Raw genomic sequence first — 22,871 nt, 5'->3', positions numbered from 1 at the left:
TCAGATGAAACCTGAACAAGATAGAGCAACTCTAAAGGTATCTAAGAAGTTTATAATATAAATGTCTTACTGTGTTTCCCAACGTTTTGATTGTTAACAGCCTAGTGTCTTATTCTAATTGAATGTATTGATAATTGAATATTTTGAAATGAAAGATGGAGCATAGGCCTACATTTAATAAAATTCGGGAAAAAATATCCTTTATAAAGGTAAAAAGGTTTTCCAACAGTGATGCAATGAAACATTGATAATTTAAGTTCTAAGGGAGTAAAGCCTCTGTTTAGGTTATTTAGGAAATGTAATTTTGCCAAAAGAAGAATTTCTTTTAATTTAAATAAATGTTAATTTTAAAGCAGCCTACTTCAGTGCGATATGTTAATGTAATAGTAATGTTTTCTTATAATATCTTTGTACTTTTACATTTCATCATATCATTGGGTAACTGTTGAGCAGCTTTTTTTGCTCGAGACCCAGCTTTCTTTCCCATTCAATAGTGCTGTGGCTCTGCAGTTTGATACTATTATGGGCGTCTGTTTTTAAGAGCAAAAACGCTAACTTGACTAAATTTCGGTGCATCCCTAACCTGAACTATGTTTTATCATTTAAAACCTACACCTGGAGAAGGTTAAATAACAGATGACTGTAATGCTATGAACATTACATGACTAGTGGACAAAGTTCACAGCTGGCAAGATCTTGAATCTGCTCAAAGTACGCCCAAAGATGTTGGATGAATATATTTAAAAATATAGTGTATGGATAATCTTATGCACTGGTAATGTGGTTTAAGAGGTACATTGTCCTAATGAATTCTCCTTCTTTTTGCAGGTCTAATCATTCAGCCCCAGTAAAGCCATACAATGTAAAAGAATAACTGTGAATCAAATAATAAAAATGTAATATTAATGTTTTGTGTCAGATGTTTATTTCCATATGGGTTGAGTAAAAAAAACGGTCTTAATACTGTATATCATTTTTATTTCAGGTGCATGTTCTTCATTCTTTGCTAAACAAAACCTGAGCTGTAAGCTATTGAAAAGTTGGTGTGCAGCTTATATCAGTTGTGTATAATTGTAATAATAATTCAAATTAATTAATTAAAAACTATAATTAATGTCCTAATTATTAACAGCTAAATGCATTAAACCTACAAATATTAACCAATACAAAAAACTGTAATGGAAACCATTAAATATGTGCAATTCAAGATCAATACAAATTTGTAATGAAACCATCAGAACCAATACAAAACTGTAATGGAAACCATTAAAATACATGACCAATACAAATTTGTAATGAAACCATCAGAACCAATACAAAACTGTAATGGAAACCATTAAAATACATGACCAATACAAATTTGTAATGAAACAATCAGAACCAATACAAAACTGTAATGGAAACCATTAAAATACATGACCAATACAAATTTGTAATGAAACCATCAGAACCAATACAAAACTGTAATGGAAACCATTAAAATACATGACCAATACAAATTTGTAATGGAAACCCTTAAAACCAATAAATCCTAATGGAATATGGCCCAAAACACACTACGTAATGGACTCCACTTGGTAATGGTTTTAATGGTTAACGGCTGATGGTTTGTAATGGTTTTGTAGTGGAAACCATTAGCAATTCTGTAATGGTTTCTATTGTTTTTTTCAGCAGGGTAGTTTGTTCATATAAAGTGTTTGATTAGCAAACATGTTCAGGAAATGCATAATACAAATTGTATGGGTTAATGTAACGGTAAACGGACTCTCTACGAAGCTCTTTTGAAGCTGTCAAATGGTGTCGCTGTTGGACACTTGTGATTATTGCTGCTCTGAGGTTTCTTATAGGCTACTGTTGACTGTTTTATCGTTGTTTTTTTGAAGAAGCGGCAGCTCTTGCCTCGGAGAAAACAACACGGGCATAGCGACAATTTTGCATATAAATTACTACTTATAGGGCTTGAATTACAACCTGTGGGCAATTTTTCCTACATCCTTTTGTGAACGTCGTTTTACACTTGTATGCTGCACAGCGGGTCATCTTAAAAGTACCGTCGGAGCTACCAATCTCTGTATAACGGGCATTGGAGCCCTCTGCTGGTAGGGAATCGTAAGATGGCCGCTCGAACACTTCCGGTGGCTTCACTGCCTAGTGGCAGATTAGAACGTCATGAGCTATCCAGTCATTATATAGATCAGTGAGCTACACACGTAGGGCCAGTTGATTTTCAATTAATATTTCATGTCGATATACAATGGTTGCATATAGTTAAACTAATCGTGCTATAGTAAGACTAGCCTATAACAATGGCTTAAGGGTCAAGGGAAAACAAATGTACTGTGAAAATCGTCTTTAACATTTAAAAACAGACATTTTCAAATTCCAAAGCTTGTATACTATGTATATTATGTGTAGTCAGATAAAAATAAGCATAATATGAACGCAACTGCGAAACATTTTTTTTTTTAACAGGAAGGAAAATGCCATTAACATGAAACGCCGCGCGTCGCGTTCATAGGCGCTTGTCTGTAGGCTCTATAGTTTTCCTCCCATAGAGCATATTATAAAGAAAAAGCTTAACGTCAATGCAGTAAGAATGTGATATTTAAACTCAGTAGCCTATACACCTTATTGAACATTCAACGCGCGATTGCACGTTAAGCGTTTTATAATGGTTTTCTATGGGTGTTGTTCATAATCTGATGTAATCTGTTTGCCTCTATAAAGTAGGCTATGCTTTATTAATAAGGTAGGCCTATATTGTGTAGCCTACTAAATTTGGTGCTTCAATATCACTCTCATTAAGCGTCAGTATGGCGGAAAATCAATGCCAATAATCACCGAGCACACAACTGATGCTAGCGCGCGCGGTGAATGACTTCCGCGAGAGCATAACAGATCTACACGCGAAGAAACGGGAACTCGCGAGCTTATTCAAACCATGCGCGCGCGCATGACATCAGGCTTGTTTGAGATGCGCCTTGCCTCGCCTGAAATGTAGTCGAGAGTAGGCGGCTGCAGAGAGAGGAGGAGTGAAAAAAGCGCAGGCAAGCCGGACAATTCTCTCTTCTCGCAGTGGATCTGACACCTGTGAGATCAAAGACGGATATCGCGGGATTCACGGGATTCACGCTCATGCACAGTGTTGCTAATAAACTGGATGGAATTGAAGTTCTGTTGCTTTTATATGAAAATAAATATAATGAACAAGACACCCAAAGTAGCCAACTTATTTAATTCCATTCCAAATACATGTTTATCAATCTTTTTTTCTTTAATACAGACATGTGTTTTTTTTTTTTTTTTTTTTTTTTATAAAAATTACATTGCATAACCCATAGAGATCGCACTGTCAGATAGTTTGGGAATATTCACACATAACGTATACACATAAAACATGATATCAAAAATTTAAAATCAAACATTTTAAAAGAGAACAATACATCACGGTTGTTTAAACCAATGAACATTAAGCTGTGTCGTCAGTAAGTCGTTTCCCATCATGCTTTTGATCAGCGCAGTCGGTGGAGAGCAACTGCGCTCGACTGCAGAATCCGACAGGTGCGCCTTGCGCTCGCGAGAGTTTTTTGACATACGTCAGCATGACATCAGAGCAAGGCGGACCGCACTCGGACACATTTCTAACCGGCATGCATCTGGATGAAAGATACATTACTTGTTTATATCAATATTCAAGAGTTGTTGTGTAAGCTTTTTGTTATCATCCTGTGTATTACTATTATGTCCATTTTGAGTGGTTTATTATATTTTCTATTAAATGTAAAAGGGATTCTGGCTTCTCAAGTTAAGATACAGTACACAGCATAAATGATTACACCCCTCTGAAACCCAACAAATTCAGAATTTCTTCTTAGGACATGATTTATTTTTTATTTTATTTTTTAAAGATATTTTATGTTCAGATGGGGTGTAATCATTTATACTGTGTACTGTACTTGCCTTATACTTTCTCTTATTAGGTTATTAGCTTACAAAAAGTTAGATGGTTAAGATCACTATATAATATTTGAATATCTAATTTGCTGTGTTAAATAATTTGCTGGGTTTAATTTTGTTCCTCTATATTTTGTAGCACATTCTGAAAAGGCATTTGTAAGCTAATTCATGCTGTGTATTGTATCTTAACTTGAGAAGCCAGAACCCCTTTTGCATTTAATAGAAAACATAATTAACCACTTATATTACCTAAAAAATTATAAAAAATTTGGTCAATTTGCAATGCTAATAACCATGGAAATGCCTCATTACTCTGTAGCCTAAATATCTCTTAACAACACAATGCAATAAGACTTTCTGTTAATAAAGTATCTGGTAAGAATCTATTCTATATTAACAATGCATTAAATCACATTACACATTAATAAACCACAATAAATAAATAAACTTCTGGAAAAGGGGAAAAGTAACCAATGACATTTGAGGTTATTAAAACAGTAAGTCCCGCCCCTCGACTGCCAAAAATAAAAGTGTTCGAGCGAGCAAAAGCAGCAGGCGAGAGCAGATAAAGCGCGAGCGCGTGGGGAATGATCATGCGCGCGCGAGAGGGCTTGTATTGCGTGCTGAGATGATGTCATGCGCGCGCGCAGGGTTTGAATGAGGTCGCGAGTTCCCGTTTCTTCGCGTGTAGATCTGTTATGCTCTCGCGGAAGTCATTCACCGCGCGCGCTAGCATCAGTTGTGTGCTCGGTGATTATTGGCATTAGGCTTGTTTGAGATGAGCAAAATCTGCGCAGAATCGATCACCGGTGATCAGCGCGAGATGCATGCCGGTTAGAAATGTGTCCGAGTGCGGTCCGCCTTGCTCTGATGTCATGCTGACGTACGTCAAAAATCTCTCGCGAGCGCAAGGCGCACCTGTCGGATTCTGCAGTCGAGCGCAGTTGCTCTCCACTGACTGCGCTGATCAAAAGCATGATGGGAAACGACTTGCTGACGACACAGCTTAATGCTCATTGGTTTAAACAACTGTGATGTATTGTTCTCTTTTAAAATGTTTTGATTTTAAAACTCGAATATCATGTTTTATGTGTATATCATGTTATGTGTGAATATTCCCAAACTATCTGACAGTGTGATCTATGGGTTATGCAATTTAATTTTTATAAAAAAACACACACAAAAAAAACACATAGTCTGTATTAAAGAAAAAAAGATTGATAAACATGTATTTGGAATGGAATTAAATAACAAGTACTTTGGGTGTCTTGTTCATTTTATTTATTTTCATATAAAAGCAACAGAACTTGAATTACATCCAGTTTATTAGCAACACTGTGCACGATCGTGAATCCCGCGATATCCATCTTTGATCTCACAGGTGTCAGATCCACTACGAGAAGAGAGAACTGTACGGCTTGCCTGCGCTTTTTTCACTCCTCCTCTCACTGTAGCCGCCTACTCTCGCATTCATTTCAGGCGAGGCAAGGCGCATCTCCAGGGACGGATTATGACTTGTAAAGGCCCTGGGGCCAGTTATCTCCAAAGGCCCCCCCAGCCCCCCCTCAGTTCGATAATAAAATCGTTTTTCGATAAATATAATGCACAATGTTGTTGGTGAAGACAGGGCTGCCAAATCTCACGCATCGTGTTGGCACTGTTGTCCGTTTTTTCACGCAATGAAAAATCCCGAAGCAAAGAGGCCACCGACACCAACAGACAAGACAAGGCAGGTTACTTTTGATTACTTTTGGCCGGATTAACAATTTCCTGTGCCCTGGGCAACAAGACTCAAGGCCCCGGCGTAGTTAGGGGGGTTCGGGGGCATGCTCCCCCGAGAAAATTTGGATTTCTCTGATCTACATATGTGCAATTTAGGACTTTTGAAGGCCAAAAAATTATAAGAAATAGGCTAGCTTTAAAACCTTGTCATTAGATTATTTTTCAATACCTGCTCTCCTCATCTTCATATTTCTTTTTCTCCCAGTCTTCTTATCCTGGCCTATTTCTTCCCCTCCTAAAGCTGAACTTAGTCTTTTCATTTTCGTCTGTGTCAGTGACGAAAGTAAACATAGGCTCAACTGATTTTATACGTTTTATGAATCATTTTCTTAGACAAGTTAATTCACTCAAGGCTACCAGGAAAGCTGTAGCCTAAGTCAGTATTGCCATTAGGAACCTTCTGCAAGCTTTGGAATTTGAAAACGACTGTTTTTAAATGTTAAAAGTAATTTTAAATAATACACATTATAGACTACGTTTACCGCAGTTGGTGGATTTGGCAGACGTTCCCTTAAGCATTGTGCTCTGTGGAAACTCGTCAAAGCATTCTCAGGTATAATTATGCAGCATTAATGCACAAATGATTTTGAATGAATATTTTCATCATGTCGATATGCAATGGTCACATAATATTAAAACTAATCTTGCTATTGATATCTTTGTTAGACTACCAATCTCACTCATTTAACTTACAATAGAGAGAACAGGACTGGCACGAATCTCTTGCTGGAAACTTTGATTAACAGCTGATATCATCATCATAACCTTAAATGCAATGTGCTCTACCTAGTATTGTTCTAACTTAGTTATGTTATGTAAGGACATAAGATCAGCAGATCTTATACAGATTCTTAAATTTGTAACTCCACAGGGCCTTCATATTCACATAGGGCCCAACAGTTCCAGGGAGCCCTCATAGTCCAAGTGCCTTGTTTAAGAGGCCTTGTGTAGGCTATGGTACACATATATTACAGAATTAATAAACATTTGTTTTCATTGTTAATGGGTTTTCTGAACCAAACTGGATTGCGTGGCCTTAAACCCCAGGGCCCCCCCGGGCTTCTGGTAGGCAAGGGCCCCTGGGCACTGGCCCCATAGGCCCGGTCAGTAATCCATCCCTGCGCATCTCAAACAAGCCTATTGATTTGTCGCCATACGTCTTAAATGGGGAAGAACGCTTTATTATGCTGCCGTTGTCTGTTTTAGCAGACTACTGCCATCTAGTGGTAGCAGGTTTTCTCAGACATCTGTGTGTGGATCGTGCAAGCGAAACCTGCGAAATGAAAGTCTCAAAATCCAAATGAATCAAATAGGATCGACTCAGAAACGAGTCAATGAATGCACGCGTGTCACCTCATCCACAAATGCACATCTTACTTGTTGCATGCACAAATTCTGGCCTACATTAATACAAAATCGATGTTTTGTATTGTCTCTATTTGTACAAAATGCTGCACATTCATGTGATTTTGGATTTTGCACACACAAGTTGTATTGTATTAGTTTAAATGTAGTGACGCACATTTGTGAATTTGTCAAATAGATGGGTAGTTGTGCACACATTAATAATTAGCACCAGGCCTATTCATTTGTAGTTGTTTGTGTGTGGGTTGTGAAATGCTTAAAAACCGCGAAAAGAAAGTCTCTAAATCCAAATGAATCAAATGAGATCGACTCAGAAAAGACGTCAATGAATGCACGCGTGTCACCTGATCCACACATGCACATCTTCTGTGTTGCATGCGCAAACTATGATACACTAATACAAAGGAAAACATTTGTATTCACAAAAATGTCTCTATTTGTACAAATTGCTTCACATTCATTCAATTTTGAATTTTGCACACGCAAGTTGAAAGGCATGGATAAAACATTTCTGCAACATGTATCAAGTTCATTAAAAAGTGTGCTTACACGTGTTAATCTTTTTGAGACTATAATCATCCCATACTTTGGATCTATAATACAATCTCAAAATCAAAATGCACTCAGAGCAAATTAGACAATACGTAATGTGGGCCCACACACACTCTTAGTCCCAATAACCCCAACCTGTTGCAGGCCTGTGTCGTTGCTTGAGAACGGTGTGGCCGTGAAAACCAACAAATGGCCTCTTCGCTAAATAAGCTAAATAAACAAACAAGTGTACCTGTGTCTTCCCATTTCGACACGCGCGCTGTCCACCGATCACGTTAGACACTCCGTATGCGTCTGCAGTCTCACCAGCTGTCCGCTGAATGATTATGAATCCCGCGATGCCAGAGGAATTCTAAACCACGAGGGGATTTAACGCTATCTGGTTCCTCCATACTGTAGTCGTCTTCCTCGGAACGATTAATAAACTCAGATCCCGCGAGTAGATTTTACTCGACGTAAAAGACAAAGATTACAGCGCGCTCAGCAGCAGTAACATATGCAAGTCTGTTTAAACTTTTCAGTCAAAGTATAACAAATGAAACGAATTACAGAAACGTTCTTTAACACTTTCTGTATGCTAAATATACTCCTTGACCACTTAGTCAGCAGTTATTTGGGTATATTTTCTCTCAGAATCACCAGAAAATAAAGTGCAACATCACTTTCTGATCTGCCTCCATCTCTCTCTCTTCCTCCCTCTCCCAATCAGAATTATCAATACCCACGCATGGGCGGGAGCAAGTAAACCAATGTCCAATCACAAATAAAAAAACATACATGTTGATCAAACCCACATGTTGAGAGAGTACACCTCACATAAACTTTACCGTAATCTGTATAACATTAATACAAGTGAAATGCTGTACAAATATATTACCACATAACGTTTATGACAGTTTAACCCTTGAAGGTCAGAAACATTTTCATATTAGAAATTATGCATGTAGGAGATAATAAATAACCCTAACTGGGCTACACATGATTTTATGAAAGTATGATGTATTGCGACATCAGAAACGAAGAAAAACTAAATAATGACTAATGCAACGCTTGCCGTAAAGCCTAAAAAAGTCAAATTTGTAGTTTTCTTATGTCTCATTAGAACTACAGAAACGCGACCCGATCTGGCAATCTTACATAGTGTGGTTATAGCAGATAAAGGACCGCAAAGCGGAGGCATAAGTGCCTTTCACCCTGTTACGACTTGATGAACCACTGAAACGATTTTGGAAACATTATTTTAAGGTAAAAAATGTTACATAGTGTTGCTTTAACCCCTGTGTGCTGTTCGTTTGTGGTTTTCAGTCGGGCTGTTTGGGGACCCCAGGCAACAAAATGTAATTATAAATTTTTTTTTTTTACAAATGTAATTTTACTCAGTTTTTTTATGCATTTACTCCAAAACTTAATGTAAAATTCACCTTATAAAATACCCACATTTCTAAATTTCATTCATGGATATAACATGGATAATTATGACCGCCGCTAGCGTAGCTAGCGAAAGCGGTCATATAGGGATTGTCAAAGTTTTTTTTTTTCTTTTTTTTTCGTCATCTACTGAATTTTTCGTCAACGATACCAGGGACACCGAAACACCGGGGAACATGAAATTTGGTGGGCATGTAGCCCCACTAGACTTTTACGGAAAAATTTAGTTTGGTCCCCGGGGGCCACTCCCCCCCCCCCCCCCCCCCCCGCGCTGGGCCCCCCCAAACCCAAAAAAATGCAGTTTTTCCTAAATAACTACCTGAACCGTGGCACCGAGGATGAAGACATTTTTATGGTATGTTGCTCTTAAGGGCCCACATCAACCCAGCCCATAATCACTCATTTGTGATTTGCGCCCCTCCCATAAAAAATGAAAATGCAATATTACTCTGCTTTAATCGCCCCTATCTTCAGTTGAGATGTTCAGAACTGCACCATATTTCATGTGTATGATTAACTTGACATCCTCTGGGGGTATGCTAAGTTTCGTAGAATTTCATCCATGGGGGGGTATAAAATAAATTAATTTATGTGCACATTTAGTGACTGTACACTCATCGGCCTGTAGATGGTGGTGTTGAGCGAAGGGTTGCTGGTTTAGGATGATACTGTCACACACACACATGCAGGAATACAAACAAACGCAAGCATGCACACACACTGACATCCACATGCACAGACACACACCCATACACACACATACAAATCCACATGCACAGACACACACACACAAACACACACGCGCACACACATGTACGCACGCACACATACACGCACAGACACACACACACACAGACACACACATACACAAACACACACACATACACACACACACACACACACACAGACAGACATGCACATACTACTACTTTTTTAGGTATCAGCCATATACCCGATTTACCAATACCCAATGTGTTATGCTTGGGCAGTATACTAATGACGTGGGTGGGACATGTTTCATGCCATGTTAGATCACATCCTGAGAGTCTACGCTTTCAGAAAATATATAGTTTATATAGTTGAATCAGTTTTCTCTTCATGGTACAGACCAAAATGTATTATGTGTACACTTTCTTCACCTAAATCCATAAAATCCCATTAATTTCAATGGGACATTTACTTAAGTGTTCTACTGGGTACAGTGGGAATGAGTTTAATTCTGTTAACATTGTTTTTTTTAAAACTCTGGGACCAGGGCTACAAGATAAAACCACTTTTTTGGGGAAATTTTTTTTTTTATTTCAGTAAAACACAACAAACCCATGCCAAAGTCAGATGACGTTTTCACATTATGGATGTTAAGTGTCTAAACTAATGACTTTTGATATAAAACTTATATAGTAATGGCAAATAATTACAAAACTCTAAATTATCCATGATCCACAGGATCCAGACAGTCTTTTAAAATATACAACTTATATACATAAACACGCAATACAGCCAAATTGCTCCACGCCATTTATTTTTGTGGAAAGCCAGTGCAGGCCTGAGCGGCGGTCATATTTTGTACCGCCATGCGGTACATCTAGTTTGACAGATTTTTGCCCATATTTCGGAAAATGCAGTTTTATCATTAATTATGATAGTGTTAAGTCGGCTATTCTGAGAAAGTACAACATTAATTCAGAAACTTATCAACAAAGATTTAGTTTCCTGGAAGTTGAATCATCTGAGAGTCCCAAAGAGCTGTATGCCAGGCTGAAGGAGTTGTATGGGAAGTGGATTCGACCAAAAGGTAAAACAGAAATTGGAGAAATAATTATTCTTGAGCAGGATCTCCGAATCCTCTCTCGCTCTGGATCCGTGAGCGAGGCCCTGAAACTGCTGCCGAAGCTGCATCATTAGCAGATGTGTTCCAGCCATGGAGTTGGCGGGGTGGCAGAGACTCTCTAAAACCCCATGTCTATCATTCGTCCCAGTACCACTCCTCTAGTAAGTGGGAGGAAAATCTGAATACGTAACATCATTTAAACCACCTAAGAAAGTGCCTATTTGTTACTTGTGTGGCCAAAAGGGTCATCCCAAACCTGTTTGTCCAAAGAATGTTGGCAAGCTCTCTCAAGTTTGTTATGTGCCTAGAGCTCATGCAGATCCTGTAAAGCCTGGACTGTCCTTAAACATGACCACTGTAGAAGTAAACGGTAAAGAACCACATGCTCTAGTTGACACTGGCAGCGACCAGACTTTGGTGCAAAGACAGTTTGTTTCACCGGTCTGGATTAATCCTTGTGATAAGAAATCCATTCGCTGTGTTCACGGGGATGAAAAGCTGCTTCCTACGGCAGATGTACATCAGGGTGAAAGGACAGACTTATCTTCTGGATGTGGGCGTTGCAGACAACCTACCATTCCCTGTGGTTTTGGGTCATGATCTGCCAGTGCTCTGGGACTTGTTGCAGCCGGTACCCTCATGTAATATGGTCGTCACACGAGCTAAAGCAAGCAAAGGGGAAGAAGGGGAACAGATGCTTAGAGCCGTACCTTTCTTTGACAATGAAGTAGAAACTCCGCTCCCAAATAAACAAGACATAAATCGCCACTCGTAATGTAGCGAGGGCAGGGAGGGACATGCAATTCAAACTGCTGTTTGGTCGCCATTATACTCGTGTCTTGATATATATAATATGATTGAGAAAATCAAACAATAAATAGACAGTGACAATTTCACAACGAGCTCTTGCTGAAGGCACAGAAGCTGACATTGTTTGGTTCAGGTGTGCTTTATATCTTCCTGGTCATGACGTCTCCTGCCTATGACGTTCTGTCACACCATTGGACTGTGATCGCACACGTGCTTCAAGTCACAATCCAGCAGAGCTGTTCCCACAGCATCATTCTCCACGCAGAGCTTGTTCCCTTGAAAGGGAATGTTGCTTTTTAATGAAACTAACCAAAGAAAGCATGAAGCTAGAATAAAATTTGAATTTATGTTTCTGCTTAAATGAATACATTAATACATGATGTTAGCTACTAACTGCATGATCTATATTATCTTATAACTGTATATTCTGACATATGGACATTACTTTGGCACAGTAGAATCATTAATTTTCTATAAAGGTGTTTTGAAATGATATGCATTGTGAAAAGCACTATACAAATAAATGTATGTTTTAAAAAAGATAATTAAAAATGCTGTAGTCTAAAGGCGAATACACTACATGACTTTTGTCCAGATATTTGACCCAATCTCCAGTTTGGAGAAGATTAACTAGAGTTTAGAATTCTGAGTTTGTCATTCATAAATAAAACTTTGCTCGGTTATTCATGAACTCGTAACTAGTAATTTAATTCAACTCCATTTGAAGAGCACATAAACACAGCAGTAAAGTGACTCTCCTTGAACAGGAATGAGGAAGCTGCTTTACAGACACTCCTGTTTTACACACGTCACTCAAACACAGAAGCAGGAACTATTTCAACTCCTCAGTTCAGAGAAACAGAAACTGAAGTGTTGTTGAGCTGTTGTGTGTTTGTGTCTCTGTATTCATGCAGTAAAATGGCAGAAGCCAGATTTTCTCAGGATGAGTTCACGTGTCCAGTGTGTCTGGATCTCCTGAAGGATCCAGTGGCTATCCACTGTGGACACAGTTACTGTAAGATCTGTATTACAGACTGCTGGGATCAGGAGGATGAGAAGAGAGTCTACAGCTGCCCTCAGTGCAGACAGACCTTCAGTCCAAGACCTGCTTTAGCTAAAAACACCATTCTGGCTGAACTGGTGGAGAAACTGAAGAAGACTAAACTTCCTGCTGACTGTTACGCTGGATCTGGAGACGTGGAGTGTGACGTCTGTACTGGAAGAAAATACAAAGCCGTCAAGTCCTGTCTGGTGTGTCAGGAATCTTACTGTCAAACTCATCTAGACCGTCATGAGGAATATCACTCTCGTAAACCACACAAAGTGATTGATGCCACTGGACGACTGCAGGACATGATCTGCCGTAAACATGATAAAGAGCTAGAAATGTTCTGTGTCACTGATCAACAGTGCATCTGTGTGTGGTGTAAGGAGAGTGAACATAAAAACCACAACACTGTATCAACTGCAGCACAGAGGACAGAGAAACAGGTATGAACTGAGAGGGATTGATCACACAGAAATGAAAGTGTCTTTATTTACTCACTCATTTACTCATGTTGTCCCAAACCGGAAAAAAAATTAACTGTTAAATGTCTACTTTTTCCACTTTCAATCGAAATAAAACATTGTGCTTTTGTAAAATAAAGAAAATAAACAGAGTGCTTTCTGCCTCTGCATCTCCCTGAACTTTTTTCTGGAGCACGTCTCTAAACTTAAGAACACTAAACTTTTCAAATGTATAGCATGAAGTGATGACAAGACAATCGTTGAATTAATCAAAAAATCATTATAAATCGGTAATATAATGCAGTTTTTTACTGTTGCTTACCTGTCGAGAGCCGTTGGAGTGGAGATTGGAAATCCCTCAATCATCATCGCGTGTGTTCTTCTTTCTGCGCATGCGCAGATTCCTTTCTTCAAGGACTAAATTTTACTTGATTTTTTTTTATTTGCTTCAAGTACTTAATTAATGCATGTAAATATGCCAGAGAGTCAGAAGTCAATTTCACTTGTCTGTTGGATGTCTAATATTTACAAGTAAAAAATGAGTATATAATTAGGATTTACTTAATATACTAAAGTTTTCATTTTTACAAAATTATTCTTAGCAAAAGATACATGATTTTTCCTGTTTTATTTACTTTGACATAAAATCATTTTTTACAGTGTACTTTTAAAAGAGCCAAATTTTTATTCACAAATCAAATCAAATCATTGATAAACTCATGTTTGTGGAGCCCAAATCAAATATGATGACATCAAACACATCAAACTTCACTGGTGTTTGTGTCATGACATCATGGTGTTTAGTCATGTGACTGTGACATGAAAGAACCAATGAGGTTTGATGTTATTGACGTGTCAGCATATTTTATTTGGCCTCTGTAAACCGCTGAGACATTCTTCTAAATATCTTCTGTTGTGTCTCACAATAGACAGAAAGTCATACAGGTTTGGAGCGACATGAGGGAGAGTAAATGATGATACTAATGATATAAAACTAGGCACTGATGAAATACTGCTGACATTCATTTCAGGAAACCATGAATCTGTGGTTTGAGCCAGACAGTAAAAACTTACCATGCAAGATCTTTAACCACTTCACCAACTCTGGATTCATGTAACTTTAATGTTTGTATGACAGTAGTTTTATGTGTCATTCCCTGTTATTGGTTTGTCCTCCAGAAACAGCTGAAGGAGACGCAGATGAAGATCCGTCAGAGAATCCAGCAGAGACAGAAAGATCTTCAGCATCTGAGAGAGGCTGTGAAGTCTCATAAGGTGAGTCTGGAGAAGAAGAGAAGTTTGAGACGTCTCAGTTTGGACTCTGTCAGTCGTGCTGAAGCCACTGTGTGATTGTGATGTGTGTGTAACAGCGCTCTGCACACACAGCAGTGGAGGACAGTGAGAGGATCTTCACTGAGATCATCCGCTCCATTGAGAGAAGCCGCTCTGAGGTCACACAGCGGATCAGAGATCAGGAAAAGACTGCAGTGAGTCGAGCTGAAGGACGACTGGAGCGACTGGAGCAGGAGATCAATGATCTGAGGAGGAGAGACGCTGAGCTGGAGCAGCTTTCACACACACAAGATCACATCCAGTTCCTGCAGGTAACAGAGATCTAGAAGAACAGGATCATAGTGGACTTGAGCAAGATCCTGCTATGACAGAGAAACATTTCATGAGAGCAGAATGAGCCGTTGACTGAGATGTTGTCAGGAATTCAGTCAGATTCAGTCAAGTGTTGTGTTATCATATAATCATCAGTCAGACTCTCATCTGATCATCTTCTGTTTAAAGAGACACACTTACAAAGCCCTGGGAAATTTACCATTAAATATGAACGTCCCGGGTTACGTATGTAACCCTAGTTCCCCGAAGGGACGGACGCTGCGTGTAATCGCAGTGGGAACGCCTCCAGCGTAGTGCGTCTGAAGCATGAATGAAATCAGTCAATGGCGAGACGGAACGTAGTAGGCGGGTGACGTCATCGACCAGGAAGCTATAAAGCACCCCTGAATCACAAGCGAGACAGCTTCTGATGTTACTGAAGCAAGCGATCCAAGGGGATGCCGGGAGCATGGCAGGACACGCAGCGTCCGTCCCTTCGGGGAACTAGGGTTACATACGTAACCCGGGACGTTCCCCTTCAGGGACTACCGCTGCGTGTAATCGCAGTGGGAACGCAATACCCACGTCCCCATGCGAGCAAGTCTCCGTCGTGTGTAATCAAGGCGCACATGCTGACGAAAGAACTTGCGCCCCAGGAGTTGAGCTAAAATCGAGACAATAAAATCTGATGAATGTATGCGGTGAGGACCAGCCTGCCGCATCACAAACATCCTGAAGAGAAACTCCTGAAAGGAGAGCTTTAGAAGCAGCCATACTCCGGGTGGAGTGAGCCCGTACAGCCAAAGGTGAAGGCTGACCGGCCGACTCGTACGCAAGTGAGATGGCCTCGACCACCCACTTGCTCATCCTTTGCTTAGATACTGGGCACCCCTTGTTGGGCAGCCCAAAACAAACAAACAGCTGTTCAGACTTCCTCCACAGGGCAGCTCTGTGGACATAAGCATCTAGAGCCCTCACTGAGCAGAGCAAATTAAGTTTCTCCTGGTCCGACGTCATAAACGGAGGAGGACAAAAAGCCTGCAGTATGACAGGTCTAACTACAGTAGTCGGAACTTTAGGAACATAACCTGGCCTAGGATAGAGGAAGGCCTTAGCCATACCAGGTGAGAACTCCAGGCACGAGGGAGCAACCGAAAGTGCTTGTATGTCTCCAATCCTTTTAAGAGACGAAATAGCAAGCAAGAAAATAGTTTTGAGAGTAAGGAACTTCTCGGAAACCTCTTCAAGGGGCTCGAAAGGAGCTAGGGAGAGACCCTCTAGGACGATGGCCAAGTCCCATGATGGCACCCTCGTGCATACTGCTGGCCTCAGCCTCAAAGTGCCACGAAGGAAACGAGATATAAGTGGATGTCTCCCAAGAGAAACTCCACTCAAAGGGGCATGGTAAGCAGCCAGGGCCGCCACGTACACCTTCAGTGTGGAGTGGGATAATCCAGTGGAGAGACGGGCCTGCAGGAACTCCAGCACTGTACCAACCGGGCAGTTAACTGGGTCCTGTTGGCGCTCTCCGCACCAAGAGGTGAAAAGTTTCCACCTCGCAGCATAAAGCTTCCTTGTAGCGGGAGCTCTGGATAGAAGAATGGTCTCAACGACCTCAGTCGAGAGACCGGATTCTATGAGCTGAGCCCCCTCAGAGGCCAAGCCCACAGTCTCCATAGCTCTGGGCGGGGGTGAAGGATCGACCCACTCGCCTGAGATAGTAGGTCCCTCCTGATCGGAATCTCCAGGGGAGAGCCGTCGAGGAGGGACACAAGGTCCGAAAACCATACTCGGGCCGGCCAGAATGGGGCTATCAGGAGTAGACTGACTCCTGGGAGCAGAGCGATCGGGGGAAAAGCATACAGACGTGACCTCGGCCACGCCTGTACCATAGCGTCCAACCCCAGTGGGGCTGGATGGCTGAGAGAGAACCACAGTGGACAGTGTGATGTCTCTCTGGAAGCAAATAGGTCTACCTCGGCACGACCGAAATGTTCCCAAAGGAGCTCCACCACCTCGGGGTGAAGTCTCCATTCCCCGGGCCTCGGCCCCTGCCTCGACAGGATGTCTGCTCCTCGATTCAGATACCCCGGGAGATAAATCGCTCTCAAAGACAGAAGTTTCCCCTGGGACCATAGAAGGATCTGACTGGCTAATTTGTATAATGGACGCGACCGCAGACCCCCCTGATGATTTATGTAAGAGACCACCGATGTGTTGTCTGAGCGGACAAGCACATGGTGGCCCCTCAGGTCTGGGAGGAAGTGTTTCAGAGCCTGAAACACCGCCAACATTTCTTAACAGTTTATGTGCCACGAGAGATGATGGTCCTGCCACAGACCCTGAGCTGGGCGACCACTCATGATCGCCCCCCAGCCCGTGAGGGAAGCATCTGTCGTTAGCGTTACGCGACGACAAGGAGCTCCCAACACAGGACCTTGGGACAAGAACCAAGGATCTTTCCACATAACCAGGGCGCGAAGACACCGTCGCGAACTCATGATCGTGCGGAGCGGATTTCCCCTCGGGGAGAATCCCTTGGTTCTGAGCCACCACTGAAGCGGTCTCATGTGCAATAGGCCAAAAGGAATAACGTTGGACGCTGCTGCCATGAGACCTAACAGTCTCTGAAACTGTTTCACAGTGAGTAGCTGGCCTAGCCTGATCTGATTTGCTGCAGTGAGAATCGAAGCAATACGAGCAGGGGAAAGTTGTGCCTGCATCGTCGTCGAATCCCACACCACACCGAGAAAAGTGGATCTCTGTACTGGAGAAAGCACACTCTTCTTGGCGTTGAGCCTCAACCCCAATTTCTTGATGTGAGCAAGAACGACATCTCGATGCCGAACCGCCTGAGACTGCGATTGAGCTAGAATCAACCAGTCGTCGATGTAATTCAGAATGCGGATGCCCTGTAGACGCAGAGGAGATAGAGCCGCATCGATACATTTCGTAAACGTTCGGGGTGAAAGTGCTAGGCCGAACGGAAGAACCCGATACTGGTACGCTTCGCCCCCGAAAGCGAACCTCAGGAACTTCCGATGTTGCGGAAGAATAGACACATGGAAGTAGGCGTCCTTTAGATCTATCGTGACAAACCAGTCCTCGGACCTGATTTGTGACACGATCTGTTTGAGAGTAAGCATCTTGAACTTGAGTTTCCCTACAGTGTGATTTAAGAGACGCAGATCTAAAATCGGACGCAACCCCCCGTCCTTCTTTGGAACAATGAAGTATCGGCTGTAATAACCTGACTCCCTGCTGGGAGGAGGAACCCATTCTATAGCTCCTTTTTGAAGAAGAGTCATAACCTCCTGTTCCATTACCAGAGCCTGCTCGGGGCCCACCACAGTGGGAAGAACCCCTCTGAACCGAGGCGGACGAGACCTGAATTGTATAGCGTAACCTCTTTCGATCGTGTGCAGGACCCACTGAGACACATTGGGAAGATTTTTCCACTCCGCTAGAAAATCTACTAAGGGTACCAGCCTCTCGAGGCTGGCCTCTGGTTGAATATTCTGCGTGACAGACACAGTGCCCTGTAACGGCGCACCGGCAGGGAACAACTGGTCTGAGCACTCCAGAGCCCTCCTTGGAGGGGGCGAGCGACCCTCGGGAAAACACTCGCCGGGCCCTTCTACGCCCTGTTTCGGCAGGGTTAGTAGAACAGACCCCTGAGGGCACCGAGGGAGACAGGGCACCTTTAAAGGAGGTGAACACGAGTCTCTCTCGGTGGGGACCACCCTCAGAGCCCTGACCCCGTAAGCGTCAGGACCTTTTAGACGCGGCCTTCTTGGCGACAATGACTGTCCTCAGATCAGCCCTGCCCCGCGAAGGCCGCGCCTGAGAGCGTCCCGTCTCGTCCCTCCAGTTTCTTTGCGGGGGGGCACGAGACGCGACGCTTTGTTTTTGCTGCGCTCTCTGCAATGTACTCGGCGGCTGGGACTGTCCTCGTTTCTCAGCAGACCCAGAGACAGTTACTTTAAGCGGTATAAATTTATGAAATGCGGCTGCCTGCTTTTTCTCTTCCTGGAACCTCTCAGTGACAGAGTGGAGAGCATCACCAAAGAGGCCCGCAGGGGAAACCGGGGCATTTAAAAGAAGAGACTTATCTTTCTCTTTCATAGATGTTTGATTTAACCATAAATGCCTCTCCGTGGCCACCAGGGCTGCCATAGACCGGCCGATGGATTTAGCGGTCTCCTTGGTGGCCCGGAGAGTGAGATCAGCTGTCTGTCTGAGCTCATTAATAGTTTCAACAGAAATCTCTCCCCCTTCACTAGCTTCCTTAAGCAGGTCGGCCTGATATGCCTGCATGATTGCCATAGTATGCAGGCACGCGGCCGCCTGTCCCGCCGCCGAGTAAGCCTTTCCCACCAGCGCTGATGTATTTTTTAAAGGTCTGGTGGGAAGAGCCGGTGCTTTAAGCGACGATGCCGATTCGGGAGAGAGATAGCTCGCGAGCGTCTCCTCCGCCTTCGGCAACGTCACATAACCAAATGCTTTAGCTCCCATGATATTACCATAAGCATTAGATTGATTAGTGTAAATACGACTGGACACAGGTCTAGCCCAGGTCTTCGACACCTCGGTGTGAAGATCTGGGAAAAATGGCAAGCACCGGCGAGAAGGCAGAGAACGTGATGGCAGAAATCTTTCATCAAGCTTACTTTTTATTTTAGACTCCTGCCTATCAGCTGGCCACTCAATGCTGAGCTTTTCAACAGCACGAGATAATACATCAATCAATTCATTTTCTTCATGTATATTTGTGTATTGGTGTACAGTATCTTCTGTTGCAAGACTTTCAACATCCAGCTCCTCAGAACTGGATAGCCGAAGTTCTTGAACATCGTGTGCCTCAACCGGGACAGAAGTAACCGCCGAGCGTGCTTCTAGAACCGGGGAAGAGGCACTGGATATCACCGGAGAAGGCTGAGATAGGGCGGGGCCCGTCTCAAACCCCGCGGTGATATCCATCTGCGAACCCCAAGACAAGCGCCGCCGCTCTGCCTCGACAGAAGCGGGACCCGAGCCCTGGGGAGCGCGCAGCGAACCGCCCTCCTCGAAGAGCGATCGCCGCGAGCGCAGCGTTCTTATGGGAAGACGCTCGCAATGCTCACAATCAGCCCCCTCGAGAGCTGACTGGGCATGCGACATCCCCAAACAAGCAACACATAGTAGATGTGAATCCCCGCCTGTGATGTATCGAGTACAGGGGGGAACACACTTCCTATATTGCTGCTCGCTCGCCATGTTCGTGGTTTTTTTATATAATATATGGGATATATATATATTTAGTGATAAACTCCTGCCTAGTACCAACTAGAGACAGACAAACACAACTTTTTGATTTCACACACACACAGAGAGCTGCTGAAGTAACAAGAGCTGTCTCGCTTGTGATTCAGGGGTGCTTTATAGCTTCCTGGTCGATGACGTCACCCGCCTACTACGTTCCGTCTCGCCATTGACTGATTTCATTCATGCTTCAGACGCACTACGCTGGAGGCGTTCCCACTGCGATTACACGCAGCGGTAGTCCCTGAAGGGGAACTAATTTTTCCTTCTGGTTTCTTCTGTCTTGATGAAATCAGTGAACTTGATGGGATCAGTATCAGACCTCACTCGTATGAATTTGTACGATTTGTCTAAACCCACGTGATGGGTAGGTTTAGGGGCGGGGAATGAATTCATACGAATTGGCCAATTCGTAAAATATGTACGATTTAGCAAAAATCATACTAATTCGTACGAGTGAGGTCGTACAAGTGAGGTCGTACGAATTCGTACGAATTAGCCACCTCGTAGAACTCGTACGAAGTGCCGTGAGATCAGGCTGGATTTTTCATCATCTTTTTAATGAAATCTTTTATTTCTACTAAAATATTTTCAGTAATTGGCACCAAAATTGGGTCAGGTGATCTTCAAAGTTGATAATATTGATTTTTATTTCCATAACTATTTACCTGTAACACATTGATGAATTGTATCCACAAAGACTCCAGACAGGAAGTGAGGCTGTATATTAACAATACTTTTAAAAACCAAACAAAACCTGACCTTGGGATCCTTAAGAGTACTTGTGAAGTTTCAGTGTCACTAACCAATCAAAAGTTATAATGATAGTCAATCTACTTGTAACCTTTGAGCTGCTTTTCCTCAAATTTCTTTTTCAAAAAAAAAAAAAAAAACTTTACCCAACTTGCAGATCATATAATATTATTGAAGTAAAAGCCCACTTAAAAAGAGACACTGTCATGACTATTGTCACGGTTTAACAGAGGTAGACGGCAAGACGAAAAAGATATGTGCAAAAGATTTGATTAACAAAGGATTAACCATAACCAAGCACAAAACGTTAACGAGAACCGTCAAATGAGAATTGAAACACAGGCATATGAATACTAGGAGCAAACAAAGATAATTGGATAAACACAGGTGAAGCAAAGAGGGAATTAATGAGAAACTATGGTAACAAACAAGAGGGAAATGAGTAACCTAGGAGACAAATGAGAACAAAACAAGTGAAAACTAAAATGATCTAAACAGTGTTCATGTGACAACTATGTTTCTTAACACACTTTAAATAGACTTTTTAAAAACTGCACTTTGTAACAGTCAAATTAAAAGTTTTATTTTGTATATTAGAAATCATTATGTTTTAATAATATTTCGTCATGCTTTAAAGAAGTGCAGTTATTTTGATGTTGACCGACATACTAAAGCACATGTAAAGTACTTGATTATAATTAAAACTCTAGTGTGTTATTAAAAATTTTATTAAAAATTAAACAAACAATTTTCAATAGAAATTACATTGAGTATATTTTAGTTTATCATAAATGTGTGTCAGTTCATTCAGCAGTAACTTTAACCATATTTCAAATACAATAGAAGTAATTCTGAAATTATATATACAGATACTTAAATCCTACTTAAGTTGGTCAAAAAGCTCTCTAAATATTAGCTAATTGCATTTAATATATTTAAAATGAATGAAAATGAAAAATAATTAAGTGTCAGAAAGCATAAAACATTCAATCTGCTCTTAAGTATATATATTTAGATGATATTATTATTAAGTGTCAATTGTAGCATTAAATGATGAATATGAGGAGAATGTGCTGATTGTGTGAAAGTGCTGGATTGAAGCGAGTCACTGAAGAGAAGTCAAGTCAACAAGAGCCGCTCAGATCTGATATAGTGCAGGTTATTGGCTGAAGTGTGGAGATGATGAGTTTTGATTTCTGTTTTCTGTAGAGTTTCCAGTCTCTCTCAGCACCTCCTGAATCTACAGACGAACCCGACGTTTCCTTCAGTTCTCTCTCCTCTTTTGATGGCATGAGAGAATCTGTCCGTCAGCTGAGAGACAAACTGGAGGATTTCTGCAAAGAGGAGATCAAGAAGATCTCAGACGGAGGTAAAGTCCTGCGCCTCGTTTATACAGACGTGTGGAGAAAGATCCAAAATCTGAACGTACAACCGTTTCTGAAATGTTCCTATGATTGTTAAAACATCCATTTGCACAATCATCATCGTGGACAAGCGTTTAATATATAATATTATAGAGCATCATATTAGAAATGTCTCAGAAATTAATGTATTTTCTCTTGTCATTTCTCTTCACACTGTTCATGTGTGTTTATTTCCACAGTCACTTTCACCAACATGAATCCCAAGACCAGGAACGACTTCCTACAATGTGAGTCACTAGAAAACAAGCAGAAAAACTCACTGAATGTGTTCATGTTCTTCCTGTAGAAGGAGAAATAAATCATGATAGAAGAGTTTTATAATTGATCATGTAAATGATGATTTGCACAGGATATTTGGTCAGCTGTACTGAGACACTGATGATACACTGAACATTGATTCATGAAGAGTTCAGATACATTAAAAGATCAGACAGATTCATAATTCCTGTTTCTGATGTGTTTTCTCTCCATCAGATTCCCATCAGCTGACTCTGGATCTGAACACAGTGAATAAACACCTCAGTCTGTCTGAGAGGAACAGAGTGATTACTGGC

The 22,871-nt window shown here is 41.6% G+C and overlaps 2 protein-coding genes across 2 annotated transcripts in view; both read left to right on the top strand.

Moving 5' to 3' along the window:
* Positions 1-22,871, top strand: part of mcrip1 (MAPK regulated corepressor interacting protein 1) — a 362,891-nt gene that overhangs the window by 119,898 nt on the left and 220,122 nt on the right. The gene's annotated exons all lie outside the window — the stretch shown is intronic.
* LOC307166329 (uncharacterized protein) overlaps positions 12,644-22,871 on the top strand; it is a gene marked incomplete at its 5' end in the record, with an annotated part of 39,815 nt that continues 29,587 nt past the window's right edge. Inside the window, 6 exons of the mRNA XM_079884620.1 lie at positions 12,644-13,216; positions 14,414-14,509; positions 14,605-14,838; positions 22,103-22,262; positions 22,497-22,544; positions 22,792-22,859. Coding sequence (XP_079740746.1) covers positions 12,644-13,216; positions 14,414-14,509; positions 14,605-14,838; positions 22,103-22,262; positions 22,497-22,544; positions 22,792-22,859 — 1,179 coding nt within the window. The remainder of the gene's footprint in view (positions 13,217-14,413; positions 14,510-14,604; positions 14,839-22,102; positions 22,263-22,496; positions 22,545-22,791; positions 22,860-22,871) is intronic.

Source organism: Squalius cephalus (assembly GCF_949319135.1).
Source record: "Squalius cephalus genome assembly, chromosome: 1".
NCBI lineage: Eukaryota > Metazoa > Chordata > Actinopteri > Cypriniformes > Leuciscidae > Squalius > Squalius cephalus.
The sequence above is the reverse complement of the archived record's forward strand: the minus strand, read 5'-3'. Positions and strand labels throughout refer to the sequence as shown.